We start from the raw sequence: 18,763 nt of genomic DNA, 5'->3' as shown, positions 1-18,763 counted from the left end.
TTCGAGTAGTCGAATATTGAGGGGCTACTCGAAACGAATATCGAACCTCGGACATTTTACTGTTCGCTCATCTCTACTCACAACACAAATGGATGCACAAACTAGGTCACACAACATCAAATCTCATTATATCAATGTATAGTTATTTAGTTTGTCTATTACCAGAGGTGAACACAAAGACATAGATATCTACGATACAGCAAGATTTAATAGTGTGTTATAATTTCAAAGGAAAAACAAACTTTAGGTGCATAGTGAAGAAAAACATATAGACACCCACGCTATGCTGCCTATAGTCTTGTGAATGTTTTTTTTTTTAATTGTGTGCATTTACAATGGTGTTCCTTTGAGATTATAAGACGATATCAGTTCTAGCTGTACTGCACATATGTTTGTGTTCACCCCTGGCAGTAGATACACTATATGTATTTAAAGGGGCTCTATTAGCAAAATTATGCTGTATGAGCCCCTCATATGCGTGAATAGCCTTTAAAAAGGCTATTCAGGCACCGCAAATGTTGTTTTAAACCTCCCCCCCCCTGTTTTAAAATAAAACCATAAAAACATATTTGTAAATCATACCTATCGTGCACAGTGGGTGGTCCTCCACGGTCCAACGTCATCTTGCTGTCATGCCTTCCTCTTCTTTCTTCTTCCAGCGACGCCCTCCTGTCCTCGCTCTTCCCCACCTTCATCTTCTTTTCTTCCGGAATGAAGAAGTTCGCGAGCATACTGCGCATGCGCATTAAACTCGTGTAGTTGTAAGGGGTACTTAGAACTACAACAAAAATGGCGCCGACGTGTGCGCAGTAGCACGATAGGTATGATTTACAAATATGTTTTTATGGTTTTATTTTAAAAAGGGGGGAGGTTTAAAATAACATTTGCGGTGTGTGAATAACCTTTTCAAAGGCTATTCACGCATATGTGGGGCTCTTACAGCATAATTTTGCTGATCGAGCCCCTTTAAATAGATTTTTCAGGTAACCTGCACTGTTGCATCAGGTAAAGGCATGCTACCAGGAGAATTAAGTGTAGTAGTCCTGTAAAATATAGAAGGGTGTAGAATAGGAAGAATTTTTTAATTTAAGTTTATTGGATTTTTTTCCAAGAATACAAGGGGAGGGGAAAGCAATACAAGAATAACAGTACGTTTACAGCATTTTCACCTTGTCTCACCTTTCCTGGGCATCCTCTCTCCATGCTGCTGTCTTCAGCCCTCTTCAGATGTCACTGCTGAGTCCTGTGATTGGGCCTCAGTGGTCATGTGGGGCACACTGACATCATTACACCGCTGCAGCCCATGTGACCGATGGGGCCTAATCATGGCCTCAGTCACATGACAGAAGAGAGCAGGAGAGGGCGCTGAGCACGGAGAGGTAAGTATAAGTATATATATATATATATATATATATATATATATATATATATATACACACACACATATATATATATATATATATATATATATAGTGAAATTGTATTTGTATTATGAAATGCTTCTACATATAGGGCATTGATTCTTGGCTTCTTTAGCTATATTCTGTTGTTTGCACTACTGAATTCAGATTTATGTATTTGTTAAATTTTTAAATTGTTATTTTTCAATTTCATTTCAAACTATTTTCATACACCTTATTTGTTGAAATTTAGTGACTTTACCTTTTTTTTAATTTTATTTCCAGAAATTTATTACTTTAACTAATGAACGCCATTTCAAAGTTAGCACAAATTTCTTAGAACTTCAGACAAGTGTACATGCAAACGTTGACAATAACATCCAAAGGATTGGTTCTTCCACATTTTACTTGCCAAAAATACAAGAGGGTCAGAACAGAAGACAGAACACTAGTTTGAAATGCTACATCAGCCAGCTGAATTTTTTTAAGAAAAATCCTTACTTTTGGGTAGAATTGCCCTCTAAGGTAAAAACAGTCTCATGTTTGTGTGTAGTTGCTTATTTGTAGAAAAACGGTCTAAAAGTTAGACTGCCAATCAAATGTAGAAATAGTGCAAAAGTTTTTTTTACCTGCTTTAGGCTAAGGCCCCACTTAGTGAGATGAAGAGACATTTTTTTTCTGCAGTGTTTTTCATTGGGATCTCACAGTTCTCTTCTGTGGACTTTCTGCCCCTATTATAGCTATTCAGAAATAATTGACATGCTGCGATTTTTTTTTTAAATGCTAGCTTTTTGAAAATGCAGCTTTTCCTCTGCAGATTTTTTTTTTTTTTCATTGTATGGATGGGATTAGCCACAATCCTATGCGCTTTGCAGGTACTGAAAACACAATGGTTTTACTCTGCGGCATTTCCTCCGTACACAAAACCCTGCGTTTTCGTAACATGGGGTCCATCCTAAAATAAACACTTTGAGAAAGGGTGCAAATTTTCCAATACGGAAAGCTGAGACATCCCCCTGGTTATGCCTCTGACCATCAGTTAAATGTATACACTCCTGTGTAGACTAAAGGATTACAGAATCATCTATAAAATTGCTCTGGGCAGTTCTCAGACACTTCCCATCTTCAACTCCCTTGTTCTTCTATATGCCCAATACCCTATGCATAACAAATACTGCAATATGCAAACTGTATAAAACTGTTGAAAGGTAGACACTTGTCTTCAGCTTCCAAAATTGGCTCACAAAGTAATATAAGGTTTCTCTTAGGTTTTGACTTGGGCTCAAAAAACTGCAGCAAAATTCTGCAGCAAAAAAAACGCTGCGTTTCCTCAATGTGTAGTCTCAGGTTAAGGCCGCACATTGTGTGCAGTCAAAAAGTGCTGCTGGAAAAACTGCGGTGGAAGTGCATTGAAGTTTTTCCTCTAGTGCTTTTCAAAGAAAAGTTTGCTTTCTTTTGTATAGATGAGAGTAGCCAGAATCCCATCCACTTTGCAGGTACTGTAAAATGCTGTTGCAAAATCGCTGTGTTTACGCCACGTGGGGCCCCGGCCTAAAAGAAATTTTCATTATCATAGAATGATTCCCATGTATCTGACTGAAAAAATGGTTGTTTATAGTGTTTTTCCTCTTAAGACAATTGTATTGAAAGAACTTAGTGAAGATCTAGGTTCTGTAATGGCAGAATAATTTAATATAACAGTATCATAAAGACATTGTAGCTTACAGCATAATATTAATTAGCCTATTAAAATATTTTAAAGATTGATATTATTCACAATTAAAAATAATGCTTCTATTCATGATCTCTTAGGTTAATGGTGAGTTCACAAGCCTTAGTCTTTTTGACTGCTTTACTAGGAAGAAACTAAGGTCTCAAGATATTGTAACACCAGTCACCATGGAAGTTGCTAACAAAAATCAGGTCAGATATTTATTCACTTCTGCAAAATGTGGTAATGATGTAAAATCTTAATATAGAAATAATATAATAATATGTTATGTTTTTGATAGATAAATCATAATTCCATTTTGTTCTAACAGTAAAACAGTTATATCATAAATGTAAAATGAAAATATAGTCTACAGATAATCATTGTGTTAGCACACTTGTGGAGATGTGTTTGATACAGTCCTATGAAAAAGTTTGGGCACCCCTATTAATCTTAATAATTTTTAGTTCTAAATATTTTGGTGTTTACAGCAGCCATTTCAGTTTGATATATCTAATAACTGATGGACACAGTAATATTTCAGGATTGAAATGAGGTTTATTGTACTAACAGAAAATGTGCACTATGCATTAAACCAAAATTTGACCGGTGCAAAAGTATGGGCACCTCAACATCAAACTGAAATGGCTGCTGCAAACACCAAAATATTTAGAACTAAAAATGATTAAGATTAATAGGGGTGCCCAAACTTTTTCATAGGACTGTATAATGTAATACGTAAAGTGCATTATACAAATTAGTTCTACAACACATGTTTATTGAAATAAATGCATTTATTATTTTACAGAATGAGTCTCTTAACAGAACTCACTATATTTTATTTCGGGACAAAATAAATTTTCACCAGTTCATTATGGTTCCTAAGAACAGACAAGCAGCGCTGAGGATAACAGTTAGCTTCTGCGAAACCAAAACTAGGACCTTTCCTATACTGCTTTTAATTAGGTATGTGAACAGTCTTTATACTTTCAATTATATGAATTCATACATTGATAGTAAAGGCAATTATAAGAAACTTTGCAATATGTATTGTCAGTGACATATTCTTTGTTATGCTATTATCTTCCTTTTTCCCTGCCTCCCCTCTTCTGCTAAAAATCATTTTTACTGTGAAATGCCTTGTTATATCCATCTCAAAGCAGACAGTATTAGTCACATGTCTAAAGTGATTCATGTCTATAGAAGTATATAAAGAGGTTTGGTAGGATTAAGCAGGAAATAAGAGAAGAAAGTTGCTGAATAGAAACTTTCTAGCCTAATCAAAGCTCTTTACGCACATCAGTAAATTTTTAGTACTTTTCTGTATATGTCCTGCATATGCCTGGGGATGTTTGAGTGAATGAGATAGTTCTAAAGCAGATTCTCCTGTACTCACTGTGAGCAGTGTATGGCTGTGAAAGTGGTCCAGGTTCATAATCTACATTCTAATTCTCCCAAAGATATTCATGTTATGTGCCATTTCTTCAGTTCATCCGTTCTTCTACTGCATAAGATTAATCATATAATGACCAGAAATAGTATTATTCCTAATTTACTCGCACATTAAGCCCATTTTATTTACTTATTGAAAATATATATATATATATATATATATATATATATATATATATATATATATATATATATCGTATTTTTCGGACTATAAGACGCACTGGACTATAAGACGCACCTAGGTTTTAGAGGAGGAAAATAGGGAAAAAAAATTTTTAAGCAAAAACTGGTAAAATATTTAATATATGGGAGTTGTAGTTTTGCAACAGCTGCAAGGCCACATTGACAGGTGACCCTGCAGCTGTACGGGGATGCATAGAGTGTTTTTTTTTGCGGGGCCAGAAGTACTTTTTAGTTATACCATTTTGGGGAATATCTGTTGCTTAGATCACCTTTTATTGAAAAAAAAAAAACCCCGTGGTTTATGATATATGATTTTCTACTTTTATATATATATATTCTAGGGACAGGAGGTGATTTAGAACTTTTATTTATTTCATATTTTTATGATATATTTTTAAAGCTTTTTTTTTTTTTTTTTTTTTTACTATTTTATTCCCCCACCCGGGGCTTGAACCTGCGGTCTCTTGATCGCAAGTCCCATAGACGGCAATACAACTGTATTGCCGTCTATGGGACATTCTGTCTATTAGTATTACGGCTGGTCATAGAGACCAGCCGCAATACTAATACAGCAGTGACAGGCCTGGGAGCCTCATTAGGCTTCCGGCTGTCACCCGAACAGGTCGGCTCCTGCGATATCGCCGCGCAGGAGCCGGCCTGCAACTTTACAGGTACGGGGCCGGTGGGGACCGGCCCCGGGGGAGAAGGGGCCGCTGATACTGACCCGGCATCCGCTGTACTAGAGAGGCGGATGCCGGGGAGGGATAGACGCCGGGGCCTGAGACATCGCTGCCCTGCCCTGCATGAAGCCAGCGGCGGGGGGACGGAGGAGTGGAATAGCATCACTCCTCCCGCTGCTGGCTTCATGCAGGGCAGGGCAGCGATGTCGCAGGCCCCGGCACCTGTAATGGCGTCTATCACTTGCTGGCTTCCGCCTCTCTATTACAGCGGATGCCAGGCGCCACATTCGGCCTATAAGACGCACCCTTCTTTTCCCCCCAAATTTTGGGGAAAAAAAGTGCGTCTTATAGTCCGAAAAATACGGTATATATTTTATTTATTTTTTTCCCTAATCCTGTTTTTATTTTCAGCTCGTATATTTTTTTTTTTTAAATTCTGTTCTCTATACATGATAATGGGGACTTCCATCTTATCTGAGCTTTTCATTGTGCCCTGTTAACAGATTTTCCCTGTTAACAGCATTTTGCCATAATATATATATATATATATATATATATATATATATATATATACAGTCCTATGAAAAAGTTTGGGCACCCCTATTAATCTTAATCATTTTTAGTTCTAAATATTTTGGTGTTTGCAACAGCCATTTCAGTTTCATATATCTAATAACTGATGGACACAGTAATATTTCAGGATTGAAATGAGGTTTATTGTACTAACAGAAAATGTGCACTATGCATTAAACCAAAATTTGACCGGTGCAAAAGTATGGGCACCTCAACAGAAAAGTGACATTAATATTTAGTAGATCCTCCTTTTGCAAAGATAACAGCCTCTAGTCACTTCCTGTAGCTTTTAATCAGTTCCTGGATCCTGGATGAAGGTATTTTGGACCATTCCTCTTTACAAAACAATTCAAGTTCAGTTAAGTTTAGAGATGAGCGAACACTAAAATGTTCGAGGTTCGAAATTCGAATCGAACAGCCGCTCACTGTTCGTGTGTTCGAACGGGTTTCGAACCCCATTATAGTCTATGGGGAACATATACTCGTTAAGGGGGAAACCCAAATCCGTGTCTGGAGGGTCACCAAGTCCACTATGACACCACAGGAAATGATGCCAACACCTCTGGAATGACACTGGGACAGCAGGGGAAGCATGTCTGGGGGCATCTAACACACCAAAGACCCTCTATTACCCCAACATCACAGCCTAACAACTACACACTTTACACACTCAATACCACCTCTCTGACAGTAGGAAAACACCTTGAAACATGTGTATTTGGCACTTGCAGTGAGGAGAGCTTGTCACCAGCAGTGAATTTGGCCCTTGTAGTAAGTTGAGGTTGGCACCAACATTTGTTTTGAAAATCAGGGTGGATTGAGCCTCTAACCAGCAGAGTTTGGGCAAATTCATGGTGGAGGGAGCCTCTAAAAACCCCAGTTTGGACCAATTCATGGTGGAGGGAGCCTCTAAAAACCCCAGTTTGGACCAATTCATGGTGGAGGGAGCCTCTAAAAAACCCAGTTTGGACCAATTCATGGTGGAGGGAGCCTCTAAACAGCCCAGTTTGGACCAATTCATGGTGGAGGGAGCCTCTAAACAGCCCAGTTTGGGCAAATTCATGGTGGAGGGAGCCTCTAACCAGCCCAGTTTGGGCAAATTCATGGTGAGGGAGCCTCTAAAAACCCCCGTTTGGACCAATTCATGGTGGAGGGAGCCTCTAAACAGCCCAGTTTGGGCAAATTCATGGTGGAGGGAGCCTCTAACCAGCCCAGTTTGGACCAATTCATGGTGGAGGGAGCCTCTAAAAACCCCAGTTTGGACCAATTCATGGTGGAGGGAGCCTCTAAAAACCCCAGTTTGGACCAATTCATGGTGGAGGGAGCCTCTAAAAACCCCAGTTTGGACCAATTCATGCTGGAGGGAGCCTCTAAAAACCCCAGTTTGGACCAATTCATGGTGGAGGGAGCCTCTAAAAACCCCAGTTTGGACCAATTCATGGTGGAGGGAGCCTCTAAAAAACCCAGTTTGGACCAATTCATGGTGGAGGGAGCCTCTAAAAACCCCAATTTGGACCAATTCATGGTGGAGGGAGCCTCTAACCAGCCCAGTTTGGACCAATTCATGGTGGAGGGAGCCTCTAACCAGCCCAGTTTGGGCAAATTCATGGTGGAGGGAGCCTCTAAAAACCCCAATTTGGACCAATTCATGGTGGAGGGAGCCTCTAAACAGCCCAGTTTGGGCAAATTCATGGTGGAGGGAGCCTCTAAAAACCCCAGTTTGGACCAATTCATGGTGGAGGGAGCCTCTAAAAAACCCAGTTTGGACCAATTCATGGTGGAGGGAGCCTCTAACCAGCCCAGTTTGGACCAATTCATGGTGGAGGGAGCCTCTAAAAACCCCAGTTTGGACCAATTCATGGTGGAGGGAGCCTCTAAACAGCCCAGTTTGGACCAATTCATGGTGGAGGGAGCCTCTAAAAACCCCAATTTGGACCAATTCATGGTGGAGGGAGCCTCTAACCAGCCCAGTTTGGACCAATTCATGGTGGAGGGAGCCTCTAACCAGCCCAGTTTGGGTAAATTCATGGTGGAGGGAGCCTCTAAATACCCCAATTTGGACCAATTCATGGTGGAGGGAGCCTCTAAACAGCCCAGTTTGGGCAAATTCATGGTGGAGGGAGCCTCTAAAAACCCCAGTTTGGACCAATTCATGGTGGAGGGAGCCTCTAAAAACCCCAGTTTGGACCAATTCATGGTGGAGGGAGCCTCTAACCAGCCCAGTTTGGGCAAATTCATGGTGGAGGGAGCCTCTAACCAGCAGAGTTGTGGGAAAGCAGGGTGGAGGGAGCCTCTAACCAGCAGAGTTGGTGGAAATCAGGGTGGAGGGAGCCTCTAACCAGCAGAGTTGGGGGAAATCATGTTGGAGGGAGCCTAGTATTAGCAGAATTGTGCAACGCTTATGGTGGATGAGTATGAGGATGCGGAGGAATTGGAGAGGTTGAGTACAGACATGGAGTTTCATGTTGGGGTGCTTTACACAGGTGGGCACAAAAATGAAGGCTCTATCCAGTGGTGGTTCATTTTTATCAAAGTGAGCCGGTCAGCACTCTCAGCTGACAGACGGGTGCGCTTGTCAGTGATGATGCCACCGGCTGCACTGAACACCCTCTCAGATAGGACGCTGGCGGCAGGACAGGACAGCACCTCCAAGGCATATAGGGCAAGTTCAAGCCACAGGTCCAACTTCGACACCCAATACGTGTAGGGCGCAGAGGGGTCGGAGAGGACAGGGCTGTGGTCGGAAAGGTATTCCCGCAACATGCGCCTATACTTCTCACGCCTGGTGACACTAGGACCCTCTGTGGCGGCACTTTGGCGAGGGGGTGCCATCAAGGTGTCCCAGACCTTAGACAGTGTGCCCCTCGTTTGTGTGGACCGGTGAGAACTTGGTCGCCTACTGGAGGAACTGTCCTCCCTGCCGCCAACGTCACATGCTGGAAACATCTCCATCATATTCTGCACCAATTGCCTGTGGCAAGCATTGATGCGATTGGCCCTCCCCTCTACCGGAATAAAAGACGAGATGTTGTTTTTATACCGGGGGTCAAGGATAGCAAAGATCCAGTACTGGTTGTCCTCCATGATTTTGACAATACGCTTGTCGGTTGTAAAGCACCCCAACATGAACTCAGCCATGTCTGCCACAGTGTTAGTTGGCATGACTCCTCTGGCCCCACCGGAAAGTTCAATCTCCATTTCCTCCTCATCCTCCATGTCTACCCATCCGCGCTGCAACAATGGGACGATTCGAAGTTGCTCGGAAGCCTCCTGTATCACCATCACATCATCGGACAACTCTTCTTCCTCCTCCTCCTCCTCCTCCTCCTCCATTAAACGCGATGAAGCGGACAGATGTGTGGACCTACTCTCCAGCTGTGACGGATCGGATGCTATCCCTGACTCCTCTGTGTGATCTGAGTTATCCCTGATGTCAATCAGGGATTCTCTCAGAACACACAAGAGCGGGATTGTAAGGCTCACCATCGCATCCTCAGAGCTCACCCTCCTTGTGGACTCCTCAAACACCCGTAGGATGTCACAAAGGTCTCTCATCCATGGCCACTCATGGATGAGAAACTGAGGCAGCTGACTTTGTGGCACCCTAGGGTTTTGTAGCTGGTATTCCATCAAAGGTCTCTGCTGCTCAACCACTCTATTCAACATCTGAAACGTTGAGTTCCAGCGTGTGGGGACGTCGCACAAAAGCCGGTGTTGTGGCACATGCAGGCGTTGCTGGAGAGATTTTAAGCTAGCAGCGGCTACTGTCGACTTGCGAAAGTGGGCGCACATGCGCCGCACTTTCACCAGTAGCTCTGGAACATTGGGGTAGCTCTTTAGGAAACGTTGCACCACTAGGTTGAAGACGTGGGCCAGGCATGGAACATGTTGGAGTCCGGCAAGCTCCAGAGCTGCTACCAGGTTCCGGCCGTTATCACAAACGACCATGCCTGGGCCCAGGTGCAGCGGCTCAAACCATATTGCCGTCTCATCGAGGAGGGCATCCCTCACCTCGGAGGCAGTGTGCTGTCTGTCCCCCAAGCTGATCAGCTTCAGCACAGCCTGCTGACGTCTACCAACGCCAGTGCTGCAACGTTTCCAACTCGTAGCTGGGGTCAATCTAACAGCGGAGGAGGAGGCGGTGGCGGAGGAGGAGGCGGTAGAGGAGGAGGAGGAGGGGGGTGTTCTTCTCGTGTCCCTGCCAGGAATGTTAGGCGGGGAGACGAGGTACACCGGGCCAGTTTGGGAAGCAGTCCCAGCCTCAACTACATTCACCCAGTGTGCCGTCAGTGAAATGTAGCGTCCCTGTCCGCATGCACTTGTCCACGCGTCGGTGGTCAAGTGGACCTTTGTGCAAAGCGCGGAACTAAGGGCCCGCCTGATGTTGAGTGACACGTGCTGGTGCAAGGCAGGGACGGCACACCGGGAGAAGTAGTGACGGCTAGGGACGGCATAGCGAGGTGCCGCAGTTGCCATCAGGTCCAGGAAGGCGGGAGTTTCAACAAGCCGGAACGCCAACATCTCCTGGGCCAGCAGTTTAGCGATGTTGGCGATCAAGGCTTGCGCGTGTGGGTGGTTAGCAGTGTATTTCTGCCGCCGCTCCAATGTCTGAGAGATGGTGGGTTGTTGTAAAGAAGCGCCTGATGGTGCCTTTGATGGTGCAGGAGAAGGAGATAAGACAGGAACAGGGGAGGATGAGGGAGAAGTCAACAAAGTGGCGGAGGCAGATGAAGTGGTGTCCTGGCTCGTCCTCTGGAGTGCATCGCCAGCACAGTCAGCAGTGGCAGTGGCAGAGGCAGAGGCAGTGGCAGAGGCAGTGGCAGTGGCGTGAACGGCAGGCGGCCTTTGTCCTGCCGTTGCTGCCTGCCACTGATTCCAGTGCTTGGATTCCAAATGACGGCGCATTGAAGTGGTGGACAGGTTGCTCTTCTCAGAGCCCCTAATCAATTTCGAGAGGCAAATTGTGCAGACAACACTATATCTGTCCTCGGCGCATTCCTTGAAAAAACTCCACACCTTCGAGAAACGTGCCCTCGAGGTGGGAGTTTTTCGGGGCTGGGTACGAACTGGAACATCTTGGGAGATTCCGGGTGTGGCCTGGCTTCGCCTAAGCTGCTGACCTCTGCCTCTGCCTCTAGCTACCCTTTTTGGTGCTGCACTTGCCTCAACATCCACACTACTTTCCCCGCTTGACATCCCCCCTGTCCAGGTCGGGTCAGTGTCCTCATCATCCACCACTTCCTCTTCCAACTCCTGTCTCATCTCCTCCTCCCGCACAATGCGCCGGTCAACTGGATGCCCTGACGGCAACTGCGTCACATCATCGTCGATGAGGGTGGGTTGCTGGTCATCCATCACCAAATCGAACGGAGATGGAGGAGACTCTAGTGTTTGAGCATCTGGACACAGATGCTCCTCTGTTAGGTTCGTGGAATCGTGACGTGGAGAGGCAGGTTGAGGGACAATGAAAGGAGCGGAGAACAGCTCTGGGGAGCAGGGACAGTTGGGGTTATTGTTCTGTGAAGCTTGGGAATTTTGGGAGGAAGGAGGACAAGACTGTTGGGTAATAGGAGGAGAGGAGGCAGAGTCTGACTGGCTGCTGGACAATGTGCTGTAAGCGTTCTCTGACAGCCATTGCAAGACCTGTTCCTGGTTCTCGGGCCTACTAAGGTTTGTACCCTGCAGTTTAGTTAATGTGGCAAGCAACCCTGGCACTGTGGAGTGGCGCAATGCTTGCTGCCCCACAGGAGTAGGCACGGGACGCCCTGTGGCTTCACTGCTACCTTGCTCCCCAGAACCATTCCCCCGACCTCGCCCACGGCCTCGTCCACGTCCCTTTCCGGGAGCCTTGCGCATTTTGAATTCCCAGTTAGAAATTGGCACTATATACCAGTAGCAAAAATTGTGGGTGCACGTAACCCCAATATATTCTTTGAATTCCCAGTCAGACAATGGCACTATATACCAGTAGCAAGAAATGAGGGTATTTATAACCCCAATATATTCTTTGAATTACCAGTCAGAAACTGGCACTATATGGCAGTAGCAAGAAATGAGGGTATTTATAACCCCAATATATTCTTTGAATTCCCAGTCAGACAATGGCACTGTATACCAGTAGTAAAAATTGTGGGTGCACGTAACCCCAATATATTCTTTGAATTACCAGTCAGAAACTGGCACTATATGGCAGTAGCAAGAAATGAGGATATTTGTAACCCCAATATATTCTTTGAATTCCCAGTCAGAAACTGGCACTGTATACCAGTAGTAAAAATTGTGGGTGCACGTAACCCCAATATATTCTTTGAATTCCCAGTCAGACAATGGCACTATATACCAGTAGCAAGAAATGAGGGTATTTATAACCCCAATATATTCTTTGAATTCCCAGTCAGAAACTGGCACTATATGGCAGTAGCAAGAAATGAGGGTATTTATAACCCCAATATATTCTTTGAATTCCCAGTCAGACAATGGCACTGTATACCAGTAGTAAAAATTGTGGGTGCACGTAACCCCAATATATTCTTTGAATTACCAGTCAGAAACTGGCACTATATGGCAGTAGCAAGAAATGAGGGTATTTGTAACCCCAATATATTCTTTGAATTCCCAGTCAGAAACTGGCACTGTATACCAGTAGTAAAAATTGTGGGTGCACGTTATCCCAATATATTCTTTGAATTACCAGTCAGAAACTGGCACTATATGGCAGTAGCAAGAAATGAGGGTATTTGTAACCCCAATATATTCTTTGAATTCCCAGTCAGAAACTGGCACTGTATACCAGTAGTAAAAATTGTGGGTGCACGTAACCCCAATATATTCTTTGAATTCCCAGTCAGACAATGGCACTATATACCAGTAGCAAGAAATGAGGGTATTTATAACCCCAATATATTCTTTGAATTCCCAGTCAGAAACTGGCACTATATGGCAGTAGCAAGAAATGAGGGTATTTATAACCCCAATATATTCTTTGAATTCCCAGTCAGACAATGGCACTGTATACCAGTAGTAAAAATTGTGGGTGCACGTAACCCCAATATATTCTTTGAATTACCAGTCAGAAACTGGCACTATATGGCAGTAGCAAGAAATGAGGGTATTTGTAACCCCAATATATTCTTTGAATTCCCAGTCAGAAACTGGCACTGTATACCAGTAGTAAAAATTGTGGGTGCACGTTATCCCAATATATTCTTTGAATTACCAGTCAGAACTGGCACTATATGGCAGTAGCAAGAAATGAGGGTATTTGTAACCCCAATATATTCTTTGAATTCCCAGTCAGAAACTGGCACTGTATACCAGTAGTAAAAATTGTGGGTGCACGTAACCCCAATATATTCTTTGAATTCCCAGTCAGACAATGGCACTATATACCAGTAGCAAGAAATGAGGGTATTTATAACCCCAATATATTCTTTGAATTCCCAGTCAGACAATGGCACTGTATACCAGTAGTAAAAATTGTGGGTGCACGTAACCCCAATATATTCTTTGAATTCCCAGTCAGAAACTGGCACTATATGGCAGTAGCAAGAAATGAGGGTATTTATAACCCCAATATATTCTTTGAATTCCCAGTCAGACAATGGCACTGTATACCAGTAGTAAAAATTGTGGGTGCACGTAACCCCAATATATTCTTTGAATTCCCAGTCAGAAACTGGCACTGTATACCAGTAGTAAAAATTGTGGGTGCACGTAACCCCAATATATTCTTTGAATTCCCAGTCAGACAATGGCACTATATGGCAGTAGCAAAAATAGTGGGTGTATATAGCCCAAATTCTATTGCTAGGGGACTTGCAGGGTATTTCTGGGGTGAAGGTGGGGGGCACACCGTTGGAACGGGTATCGGGGGTATATATCGGGTATACGGGAATACACTGTCAGTGTATTCCATTCAGGATCCTGGGAAAGCTGGGTTGCGGCGATTGAGCCCGTCAGTGCCACGTTACACTGACAAGCTTCTCCCTGGAATTTAGCTCTTACAAGAGCTGTTGTGGTTGTCTTCTCCTTCCTATCCTAGCCTGTCCCTGCCTACCCAGAATCTAAGCCCTAGCTAGCTGGACGGAAACCTCCGTCCTCGGTGAATTGCAAGCTCAGAATGACGCGAACCTGGGCGGCGCTGTTCTTTTAAATTAGAGCTCACATGTTTTCGGCAGCCAATGGGTTTTGCCTACTTTTCTCAACGTCACCGGTGTCGTAGTTCCTGTCCCACCTACCCTGCGCTGTTATTGGAGCAAAAAAGGCGCCAGGGAAGGTGGGAGGGGAATCGAGTAATGGCGCACTTTACCACGCGGTGTTCGATTCGATTCGAACATGCCGAACAGCCTAATATCCGATCGAACATGAGTTCGATAGAACACTGTTCGCTCATCTCTAGTTAAGTTCTGTTAAAAAAATTTTTTTTTCTAAAAGTCACCATATTCTGACAGCCGTGTACGGGGATGCATAGGGCATCTTTTTTTGTGGGGCTGAGTGTACTTTTTAGTTCTACCATTTTCAGGAAATGCTATTGCTTTGATCACTTTTTATTAAAATTTTTATCAGAATCAAAGCACTTTTGACTATTTTTCCTGCTACGGCATTTACCGTACAGGAAAAATATTTCTATAGATTTGTAGAGCGGGCGATTTTGGACATGGAGATACCTAACATGTATGTGTTTCACAGTATTTAACTACTTTTATATGTGTTCTAGAGAAAGGGGGGTGATTTGAATTATTAATACTTTTTAAAAAATAAAAAAAAAATTCTTTACTTTTTTAAAAAAATATATTTTTTTTTGCATTTATTAGACCCCTAGGGGTCTTGAACCCCAGGGGGTCTGATCACTAATGCAATGCATTACAATGCTAATGAATTGCAATGCATTGCAAAATATCGGCACTTCTATTTCAGGCTATGTAGCATAGCCTGCAATAGAAGCAATGTAATGACAAGTTGGGGAGCCTTCACAAGGCTCCCGGCTGTCATAGTAACATGACGTCGGCCCCAGAGCTTACTCCGGATGCCGGCGATCACCAGGAAAATGACGGCTCCCACGCGCCGCTGGGAAAATGGCGCCTCGATCAGCTTTGACCGAGGTCCCGGAAGAGTTTATGCCTCCGATCGGTCTGGGGACGTAAAGCAGTAGACACCCGGCGGCTATGGCGGCCGCCCGGTTCCTGGGTGGTCGCCATAGTTACACACCCGGCATGCGCCGTCCTAGTACGGTGGATGTCGGGAAAGGGTTAAAAGTTAAACATTTTTGCAAATATAAGTAATTACAAATTCTGCAAAGTTTTAAAGATTTTCTCTAACTTTCTTAGTGATGACAGTCTGTTATCTTGATCGGTTGCCAATGGTTACGACCACCAATGGAGAAACTTTCTATGGTCTGGGTCTTGTCAGGAAACCAGAACTGATTTTTTTTATTCTAGCTGGGTTATCAGGCAGGGACACTACATGTATCAGAAGATATCCCAGCCACAATAACGAAATCATGGCTGATTTTCTGACCTTAGAAAGGTCCTACATTCATGGTCGTATGCACTGGCAACCGATCAAGACAACAGACTGTCACTACAAAATATTTAGAGAAAATCTATAAAACTCTGCAAAATGTTTGCTTACTTATATTTGCAAAAATGTTTAACTTTTAATTATGTTTTACTTTTAATTGTTTAATTATGTTTAATTAAATATTGTTTAATATTGTGTAATTATTTTAATTATGTTTTACTTTTAATTGTTTAACTTTTAATTATGTTTTACTTTTAATTATTAATTATCTTCAGGCAAAAAGTCAAAACAAAACTCCTGCTCGTCTGAGCTCTAACTAATACAGTATAAGGCTAACTGTAGGTATGGCTTACTTGTGGCCAATGATCAAACAAAGCACGAGTCCCAGTTTGTTCTGACCACAACTCAGCTCTCCAGGACAGACCCAGGCACCTCCACTCACTCCCAGGATCTGCCCTGAAGTGTAGGCTCTGCAGCCTTTTATGGCCCAGTAATGAGTTTATGACTCACACCTTGACTGAAGTCTACTTCAGACTCAGCCAAAATCACACATAGGTCAGAAACTTGGGAAAGATATACCATGACTCTAGAAGTCTGCCTGTCACTTTAACACCATATATCCATAGAGAGAGAGACTTATATTTATCTATATAAACTATTACTATAGGAAAAAAGGAGACGGCGGGTTGTGTTAAAAACCAAATACTGTAATTTAAATGTCTACTACATATATACCATATATACATACATATAAATATAAACATATATATATATATATATATATATATATATATATATATATATACACACATACATAGAGAGAGACCTCTATGTAAATATATCTATAACTATTGTATTTACTGAAATTTTAATTTCCTATAGTCTTGAAGCAGCAATCGAGTCAATTAATTGATCTTAATCACTAAGTAGTGTTGAGCGAGTAGTATTCAATTGAATACCTCGCCGGCATAGGAATGCATGTAATATGCTGAACACCAACGGGTTAAACGCTTTGAATATTTGATGCGTTTAACCCCTTGGTATTCGGCTGATTACACGCATTCCTATGCCAGCGAGATATTCGATCGAATACTACTCGCTCAACACTAGTACCCTGTATACAATCAGCAGAGACAGACTAATAAGTAATGATTAATTAATAAGTAATTAATTAATCATGGACCTCCTATATAAGGTTGGAAAGACCACACCACACTTGTATGTAGCAATGAAATATGAAATACCTGCAAACCTTCCCAAGACTCAGGACTGGGACATGATTTCTTTGGGCTAATATCCAGTCCGGGTTCTGGGTGCTGGGATCATCTTGGTACACCTTCTGGAAGAGAGACAGGTACCCAGTTCTGAATAGAATTCGGAACCAGGCTCAATAACATTTTGGTACATGTTTAGGTAGTGGGACAGGAATCCACCCCTGTATGTAGCCTGCAACAAGGCCCATCATCTTTGTACACCTTCAGGTAGAGGGACAGAAACTCAGCTCCGTATGCAGCTTGGAACAAACAAAATAGAAAAATGTGGGGAATGTGCTGATAATCCACATAGACATGCACAGAGTAGCTTGGAAATGTCCACACAATGTCATCCAGTACAGTGAACTCCAAATAACAGTACATAGCCATACACTAACATAGAAGAGTGTGTAGGCTATTTGGGACAGAGGACCAGATACTTAATGGTATACAGCCTATAATACAGATATAGGTTTTATACAATAAAAAGGAAAAGTCAAACCTGTACTCTGTTATGGTTCAGATGCAAGGGCAAAAAAACAGCAAAGCAGAAACTGCAGAGCAGAAGAACAAGCTATTTAAAACCAGTACTGCACTGTGAGCCAGAGACAGACCCCCAAATAGCTTCACCAATGCTAGCTGCAAGGTCAGATGGACTTACAGAATTTGACAGTCTGAATTGTCACCAGCAGTAATTGTACAGGTAATTAATGCTCCACTAACTGTAACAAAACCAGACTCTCAATTGACTTACAGGGCAGATCAGAAACAGGCAGAATCAGGAGACAAAACCAAAATCCAATAGAAGGCAAGGGTCTAATCCAAACGGGTAGTATCACAAAGTATCAGAGCCTGCTCTGTACAATAACAGTAACTGAAATAAGGAAGTACAGAATGTGGTCTGCTACATTGAACTTCCCTACTGTGCTGTGATTGGCTGGTGGGAATATTCCAGGGAGTCACAGCCATTGGAAGATGGCACCACCATGCACCCCCTTTTAAACACCTGGTACTGATTGGTGCTATGTCAGATAGCACCAATCACAACTATTTCCTATGCCACATGGCCCCTTTGGCTTAAAAAAAAGGCTGTGATTGGCTGGTCAGCCATCCTCAGCCACTGCAGTACGTTCACTGCTAAGTGAGTTGAGACCCCGCTTGTCAATGAGTAGAGGGGGCTTGCTGTTAGGGACAGCAGCCATTTTTACTGGGTTACCTAGTGAAGAGAGATGGTGGTGCTTACCTGCTGTGTGGTACTATTACAGCCCATGTTGGGAAGGTGTTAAATCTATATTAAAAATGCTTGTGCTTTCACAGCTAAAGATAACAGACTGTGTTTTTCAAAAACACACTCATCTTTCATATGACACCAGAAATAGTCACAAATACTGCCAGAAAATCAAAAGTTGTTTGAAAGGTTATGTCACGGGATGGTTAGAGTCTATACTATAGGCAATGTGTAATATATATTTCATGTGGAATGTATTCTCTAACCTGTTGTATACATCAATGTGTAGTTGGCTGATTAGGGTCTAGTGTGTTAGCACATTGTATGCAAATACCTCTAACTAGTGAGGACCAGTGAGGACAATGGGTGGAGATAATCTGATCCGTGTCTCCAAGAAGATGTTGGACGGTGCATTGTCCATAGTAGACAGGGAGTCTGCTCTCCTTGGTATAGGTGAGGGGGGAAGGATCTGTGACTCAGCCCTTCCCACCCACAGATATAGGTGTAACAGTCTTAGTATATAGTTGTAGCTTGCAGTTAGTATGTGTTAGCCGGCCTGTGCACAGCTCTGTAGAGAGCCAGGATTTAGTTACAGGACCAAGGAGCCAAAGCTATCATTGGATTGTGACTTCTGTGGACTTATTGTTATTACGGTTGATGTGACCGCCGCCGGCTACTAACTTTGTGGATTACAATAAATTGCTGTTGTCTCCTGACCTCTTGCGTCCGTGTTGATTCAAGATATCCTCCGGAGGAAGACGTAT

At 43.0% G+C, this 18,763-nt stretch overlaps 1 protein-coding gene across 1 annotated transcript in view; it reads left to right on the top strand.

Moving 5' to 3' along the window:
- The window catches only part of PKD1L1 (polycystin 1 like 1, transient receptor potential channel interacting), a 194,435-nt gene that overhangs the window by 86,462 nt on the left and 89,210 nt on the right, over positions 1-18,763 (top strand). Inside the window, 3 exon segments of the mRNA XM_075271991.1 lie at positions 1,686-1,925; positions 3,213-3,323; positions 3,920-4,077. Coding sequence (XP_075128092.1) covers positions 1,686-1,925; positions 3,213-3,323; positions 3,920-4,077 — 509 coding nt within the window.

The sequence above is a fragment of the Leptodactylus fuscus genome, chromosome 4 (genome assembly GCF_031893055.1).
Source record: "Leptodactylus fuscus isolate aLepFus1 chromosome 4, aLepFus1.hap2, whole genome shotgun sequence".
In the NCBI taxonomy this organism is placed as follows: Eukaryota; Metazoa; Chordata; class Amphibia; order Anura; family Leptodactylidae; genus Leptodactylus; species Leptodactylus fuscus.
Note: the sequence above shows the minus strand (reverse complement) of the source record. Positions and strands in the feature narration are given on the sequence as shown.